The 7,724-nt window shown below is 39.9% G+C and overlaps 1 protein-coding gene across 4 annotated transcripts in view; it reads left to right on the top strand.

The window, feature by feature from the left end:
• Positions 1-7,724, top strand: part of PPFIBP1 (PTPRF interacting protein, binding protein 1 (liprin beta 1)) — a 54,916-nt gene that overhangs the window by 24,626 nt on the left and 22,566 nt on the right. For 2 of the 4 annotated variants that reach the window (XM_010004134.1, XM_010004132.1), the window contains 3 exons: positions 1,525-1,639; positions 4,386-4,447; positions 5,128-5,203. In XM_010004134.1, coding sequence (XP_010002436.1) covers positions 1,525-1,639; positions 4,386-4,447; positions 5,128-5,203 — 253 coding nt within the window. Of the gene's footprint in view, positions 1-1,524; positions 1,640-3,026; positions 3,060-4,385; positions 4,448-5,127; positions 5,213-7,724 lie in introns of all 4 variants that reach the window. The other 2 variants (XM_010004133.1, XM_010004135.1) reach the window with 2 other exon arrangements.

Genomic DNA, 7,724 nt, shown 5'->3' with positions numbered 1-7,724 from the left:
TTTTATATTGGATGGGAGAGGATTTTAGCTTGGTGAGCTTTGCACAGGTTACATATATAACAGGATTAGACTTGGGTTAAAGCTATTCCCTTTCTGTTACTGCAAATGGGACTTTTTTTTTGGAGAAAACTAGCTAGAAAACTGATTCTTTTTTTTTATACTGTCCCCTCTCCCACGTGTAAATTTACATATCGTGTTTCTAATTCAGTGGAAGAAATACACATCAACAACCACATGCAGCTCTAGTTGCCCACGGGTAAAACAGCAGCTTCTCAAGTGACAGAGAGAGATGGTCTTAGAGAAGCATGGGTCCATCAAAATCAGCACTGGGTTGGAGCACTGGAGGATTGTATTGCCCAACCAGTGTTCTGGAAGAAGCTGTGTTTTTTTGATAGTTTTAAGACTGATCTATTTTTTCATGATGCTTTAGAACAAACAAGAACCAATTCCAGAAATTCTGTAGTCTGGGCCATTATTTGGGTCACAGACATCACAATATATTTGCAACAGATCTTTTGAGGAAAGCTCAAGAATATACCTCAGCCACAATATTCTAGCTTGGTTTGTTCCTTTAAGGATTTAAAACTTCAGTTAGAAGCTGTATATGCCAAAATTGTGAGTTTTGCCTTGTTTTGTTTTGTTTACAAACCGAACAAATTAAATTTTCAGTGTTGGGTACATTTGCACTGAGGGTCCTGTCTTGATGATGCTGTTGCACAAGATATCCTCGGACATCAAAGAAACATGTTACTAAACTGGGTAGGATTTGACTGAAGTTTTTCAAAGTTAAATGCATGGATCCATGCCAGTCACTTGCTAGTGCAGATGGTTAGATCTAAGTTAAAATTTGACAGCGTTTATCTAATAAACCCTGACTCCCCCAAACACCATCTGTCTTATTCTCATCAATCTCATCTTTCTTAAGCTTCCTTTCTTAATGCTTGATCAGCAAACCTAAACTGTAGCAGAGGTACCACATTTTTGTCTGAACTGCTTTCCAGTATGTGTTTGTGTGCTTGTTGGTGTCATGATTGATTTTTCTTTCATAGAAGCATTGGTTATTCTGAAACTGTCCTCAGCCTGGTGTAAGCACAGTTCCATAATTGTCCAGCTTTGAATATGGAAAAATGCCCTATAAATGCAAAAAAAAAGTGCTCACAAGTTTTAGATTCAGCCTTACTACCTGCACTGTTTCTGTCTCTGCAAGGTTAAATAAATAAGAAAACATTTTTTGCTTTACTCTTTCTTTTTCAAATTAGTATGTGAAATGTTTTTTATAATTATACATTACCAACACTTTTGGCCCACAGGCCCCCTGATTTGGCCCCCTGATTTAGCCCCCTTATGGACTCAACCATCTGTTATGATGTTCAGAGTCAGTTTGGTGAGTGTACCCTCAGCCTGTGTAAATTGTCAGGGGGCCCTTGGTCGTTTCCACCAGGTGAGGACTTGTCCACTCTGCTTTATAGGAGGGCGTTTTGGAAATGTCTCAGCTGTCACTGAGTGATTCTCTGTCTGTTACAGGACGAGCTAGCAGCTTTGAAAGGCAAACTAGAGCAGAAGGAAGCTGAGGTAAAAAGGTTGCAAGAAAAATTGGTTTGCAAGCTGAAAGGAGAAGGAATTGAAATACTGGACAGAGGTAAGAAGAGAGACTCTCTCACCATGTTCTCCTCAGTCACCACATCTGAGGTCATGTTTCTATATATGGTTGAACAGGAAATAACAGATAAAAGCTTAAATTTTAATGTACTTTCTGTTTTCATGTTTACTACTTTTGACATATTTAATGGGTATTCGTGATGCAACTGCTAAACATACCATCATAGCAGGTTCTTAATCAACTTTAAACTAGCCTAAGCAATCCCTAGTTAGCTCTCTACATGGCTTGTGTCTCAAAATATGCCATTTATATTGGCAAACAAATCCTTAAATTAATTTAAAATTGAGAAGGGCTATCAGTGCTGTACTTTGCTGGTACATCCCTTGCTGTTAAGGAAGAGGAAAGGCCATACTGCAAACCAAGGTAGGATATGTACCAGCAAATCTTCAGTGTGGTCCCAGCTGTAAGTAGATGAAATTGAGGACTGGTTCTGTATCTGTGCACTGGATAAGTCTTAAATCCAAATTAAGCTTAAATTAGCAGAGAAATGTTACATTAGAGGTAATTCTTCTGTTTGCTTGCAAAGAAGACACAAAATCACTATTGACTTGGGGAAAACTTAGATGGGGAACTTATTTAAAAATATAAATTCTTTTTAAAGCCTCACAAAATTTTTCCACAGACTTTTTTGACCTGCTGTAGTTTCATTTCCGAATATATCTCACTGGTAGTTATTGATGATTTGAAGATTGTGCTTTTAAGCCAGTTTCTTCCCCTGACCCAAGGAGGAAAATTCTGTGTGTAAAAAGTCAGATTTTATTTAATAAAATGATGTGTTTTAAAAACCACTGTGTGAGAGCACTAAAAGTGACCACACTGAACTATGATTCCTTTTTAAATAAGAACATTTAAATGTGAACAAGGACTGGCTTTATTGTGTTTATGACTACTTGTATGGTTCTCAGCTTCAGTTTAGTTTTCAGCATAACTCAGAAGAGGATCTTCAGCCACGATGAACAATGTTTTTTCTGCCTTGGAGCAAATACAGAGTTTATGCTGTTTGCAGATAACACTGATTATCTGTCCCATTAGCTGAATTGTGCTTTCTGAACAAATATGCATCCATTACCACTTAGCTGGCTTTTCCCAGTAAAGTGTTAGTTTAATTTAGTGGCATAAGCCTCTTCTGAAGCCTTACAAGTTGAGAAGTACATCCTTGAGAGAGGTAGTTGTGTATGAGAGCAGTGAGACTGTTTGGGGTCTTTAGGAATGTTAGCACTGGGGAATTTCAGGTCAAAACTGTGAACTGCTTGCTTCTGCAATGGGTGAGGAGTAGTTGATTCCCTAGCTATCGATATTGTCTTGAAAGTTATTTAATGTCATAACCTTCATGCTAATTTCAAATCCAATGGATTTTCCTGCACAGATGAAAATTGTAGAAAGAAGCTCAAAGATAAAAGTAAGGTTTCTGGTGTCTTTCCACAAGCATTTGCATTTTGGAAGTGCTTTCCAGAATAGCTTTCTGCATGTGTTTGCAAAACTGCTTTAACAAACACTGTTAGGTTGCACCATCTATAACCCTTAGTTACACTTACAGTAAAATTTGAGAATAAGGGTGGATCTATCACATTTGGAATACCAAGTTTTCTCAAGAAAAACTGATAGGCAAAGAAAGATTTGGTCTCATGAGAGGTTCACCAAACAGTTGCCTCTCAATGAAATGCAGTCACAATCCAGTAAACCAGATTTTCTATTAGCATAACTGAGTGAAAATCATTGGAACTGGATCAGTTGCAGGTTTAGCCTCTTGTGTCTAAATGTCTTTAATCTAGAAAGCCTGACAAGCAGCTTGTTTTATTCCTGCATTTCATTAAGGAGGACAGTATCCTTCCCACTCTATTTTCTGAGAAGTTTTAGGAAGCTAAAACCTGATAAAATGCTTTCTTGTCTGTGAATCTGGCCACTTGTCTATGTCACAAACTTGAAAGTTTGCTTCATTTATGCAAGGTATATTTTTATTAAAAAGTTGAGGTTATTTCCATTCTTTTTGAATTTCTAGTCAGGAACAACCCTGAAATCTAACCTTGTTAAAACATACACGATTCCATGTATTTTTACTTCTTTGTAAATAAGGATTATAGATGAAGCACAGAACACTGATGTCTGTATTAGGGATCTTTTCCAAGTCTGAACTACATTACATATTCTAGCATGACTGCTCATCACAGCAAGTACTTGTATCATTCCATTGTGCTGTCCACATTTCTACATCCATACTGAATTAAGACTAAGCATCACTGCACAATGCTTTCTTCATCATATCCATTAATCCTGTTGCTTTGTATGGTGGGTTTTTGAGATGCCATTTGGGGTGTTTGTTGACTGCTGTAATGAGGATGTGTTTTATTGCACTTCAAATGTCGTATTTTATATTTTGGACTTGTGTTTTGCAATTAATTGATTATTTGAAAGAGGGAGATAATGAAAGTGAAGCAGTAGGTTCACTCTTGACTTCATTTTTCTGAGGCTGGGGGGGGGATGGTAAGGAATTTTCCTGAATTTCATAGTTTCATTGACAAAAATATCAGAAAAAATACTTTGAAGAAAAAGTTTTCTTCTATTTCTTTCCATCTAGAAGTATAACTTAAGTGGTTTGTGTTTTGTCTTTCAATTTGTAAGTTCATTTTCAGATAAAACCAAGTTGCTTCTAGGTTTGTTTGTTTTTTTCTTATTTCCTTACACTGTCATATTTAAATTGACTTTGATAACTGTGTTGTGTTTCTAGATATAGAGGTACAGAAAATGAAGAAGGCGGTAGAATCTCTAATGGCAGCAAATGAAGAGAAGGTAGGAAAGTCATTATTTCTTCAGTTAAATCTCTAAGAAAATACGCACACATGAACTTGGCACAATTCAAGTAAAAATCAAAATTGTAAGAATCAATGATGGGCTGTATTCAGAAGCACTGCAGTGTCCTTAAGGGACTATAGCTGAGCGTTTATGAGCTCTGTTGCATGTACACAGAGTCCTTACACTGTGGTGTTAGTCAGTTCAGTGTGACTGCAATTTACACTGTGTTCTGAAATTGTAAAGTGCTCCATTACAAGTCCTACCAGATATCACAGGCTGTGCTTCCAGAAGGGCTTTATGTAAAGTATAAATTGTCTTCATGTATGGTTTTGTGCATTCATAGGGTGTTTTCTTTTGATCAACAAAGCCCTCATTCCTTTGATTACTACTTTTTTTTTGTTGATAGCAAATTTGTTATACCCTACCTTTGACTTAACAAGAGAGCTGAAATCCTCTTTCAAGGCTGGGACGATTCTGGTGATTAACCAGATGATAGTTTTTGCTAAATACAAGGTTTGATATTTCATAGCCTCTCAGAGTTCTGCATAGTGTAGCATCCACATTTCCCATTTCTTTTAGTCTCACAATCAATTCAACTGAAGAATATCTAGTATTTGTATTTCTTATTTTTGATTTGCTAAAGGAAGAAGCAGAGTCACAACTTTCCTTTATTTTAGGATCGGAAGATAGAAGAGCTTCGGCAATCTCTGAATAGGTACAAGAAAGTTCAAGACATGGTGATATTGGCTCAAGGTAAAAAAGGTATTGTACAATAAAAAAAAATTAAGCTCTCATTTAAACTCTAGCTGCCATGTCATAGTATTGTATCAACTCTTAGACTTGGTATCCTTGGAGGTCTGTCTTAGGTAGAGTAGAAGCCAGGTCTTCAACTGGTGTGAACTGGTAAGTTGCCTTTTTTGTCCAGACAGCTGCACATTTGGGTGCTGCCCTGTTGACCATCTGGTAGGAGCAGCTATCATTGTCACATTGCATATTTCCCCTGTGTTAAATAAGTTTGAATGTAAGCTCTCAAGCTTTTTCCATAGCCCCCAGAAATGCCTACAGTAACTTGTAAAACTTGCTGCTCCCCTCTCTTGCATGAATTCCTGGGGAGGGGTTGGTACTGAGCAGAGCAGTGCCTGAGCATGCACGTTCCTACAAGCCAAACCAGCACTGCCCCAGCTGCTGCACACGCTGCAATAGCTGTGCCTGAGAGATGCAAAAATGTCTGTAGCAAAGTGGATGTGCTGCCAGGGCTGTCTTGTGTCTTTGGCATGTAAAGAAGCCTTTGCAAAGCACCATGTGCAGCAGATGTGGAATAGTTCTCCTTCCTTCCTGCAGTTAGGGGCTGGGCTGGTTTTTCATACCACTCTTTTTTTTCACACACTCCAAAGAAAGAAAGCCTGCTCTGCCACTATGTAATGAGCCAAACTCTGTGGCTGAAATAGTAGCTATAATGTATATCGTAACATGTCATGGTCCATTCCATACGTTCCAAAGCTGGTGGAGGTTTCCAGATCCAGGAGCTTCTGATCCCCAAAGGTGTGTAAATGATGGTCATTAGTTTGATGTAATTGCATTGAATACACTATCTGTCTCCTCCCTTAGAAGAAAAGCAGAAGAAACCTATGTAGAATATTACACTGAAATGGTTCTGGGTTTTCAGATGGAAACACATCGTTGTTACAAAATTGGCATCTCCCTTTACAGCTATAATCTGGGCCTGGTGGTTTTGTTCCCCCTGCATCATGCTGTTCTTTCAATGCTCAAGCTGCATGTTGTAGGTCGCTGTCATCTGAAAGACCTGTCCCCAGCAAATTTTAGACATTAGCATCCTGATAAATGTGTGGACATTATTATATGTGCAACTTAGAAGTCTGTGTGTCACAGCGTTCTCTTATCTTGATATGGAAACCTGCTTTGTCACTGAGTCCTCTGAAGGCCGTGGAAGGCCAAGCCAGCCTTCCACACACCTTGAGTTGACCCTGACCTTCTTTAGGACAGAGAAGGGCTTGTGGCTTTTGTTGGGTGGGCACATGCTGGAGGTGCGTGACCTTCCTAGGAGTGAGATGTAGGAGCCTCAGGGATCCTTTCAAGGAGTGAAGATTGTTGATGGCCAGAAATTAGTGAGGAGGCAAAATATGTGTTTTTGTGGTGGTGGGTTCATGTTATGGGCTCTTGGATCAACTGTCTTGGGCTAAGGCATGAAAAGTGGAGGGCAGAGCTCATCTGGACATACTAGGGGTGAGACCCAGGGAAAAGAGAGATTCCTGGTGCCCCTCTTTGCTTCTGCTTTGCTTTTGAGAGGCTATCCCTGCAGGGAGGCAGTGACTACAGCAAGGAGATCCTGACCTCCACACCTGATGGTGCTGGCTCCTTTGCAGGGCCACGTGAAAGCCCTCAACCATGGTCTACAGCTGCCTGTCCTGCTCCTTCACAAGCACTGCAGCCCTGAGGTGGGTGCCGTGATGGGTTCAGGAAGCAGCTTCTCTTACTCCAGAGTCATGGATGCAAGCTCAAGTGGAAGCTGGCATGTTGAGCTGCAAACTGTCTGTAGGCTTTGGATAAAGTACAAAGATCAAAACCACTCAAAACCACTGAAAGGCACTAAGGACACAGCTGCCTGTCTTCGATCCACAAAGCTGGGAGAGCACATTATCAGTGAAGGAAGAGGAAAGGTGATGATGAGAGCAAGATACCATGCCGAGTGTTGGAGAAGAAGAGGAATGGTTTTTTAAATAGGTATCACTTGTTCATGCAGTGCTCTGCCTTCCGAGACAGGAGGATGGTAACACAAACATGGAGTCTCTGGGCACTTGATGGTCAGTTCATGAAGCATGGACAGAGATTTCAGGCAGTTAAAAGTGGGGAGGAGAGTTTTCTGCTGTGAACAGATTTTGGCTTGTATTTGTATCAGATCTTTGGCAACGAGTTCTAGGTTGTACTCACTTTTTAGAAAGTTCTAGGAGCCTTTCACTTCTTCTTGTCAGTGTCAGTACTCTGGTATTGAAGGCAAGTATGGAAATCCAAGCCTTTTGGTAGTACTGAGGCAGCCCAGGAGCAGCACATCTTTCCTGGGGAGCAGAGGATGCCAGAGGTTGGTGTGTGCTATGGGAATTAGCTAAATGAGGGACAGTTGGTTGGTAGCAGTCTGCAGTCATAACACAGTCACTTAAAAGGTGGTGTTAGACTCTTGTGCAGTGAATTGCATTTTTTCCTGTGGATAACTTGAAGGTACCACAGGCATGACTTATGTTTCAGACTTGACCCCCTG

This window comes from Chaetura pelagica, unplaced genomic scaffold, assembly GCF_000747805.2.
Source record: "Chaetura pelagica isolate M959 unplaced genomic scaffold, ChaPel_1.0 scaffold198, whole genome shotgun sequence".
Taxonomy (NCBI): Eukaryota; Metazoa; Chordata; class Aves; order Apodiformes; family Apodidae; genus Chaetura; species Chaetura pelagica.
The sequence above is the reverse complement of the archived record's forward strand: the minus strand, read 5'-3'. Positions and strand labels throughout refer to the sequence as shown.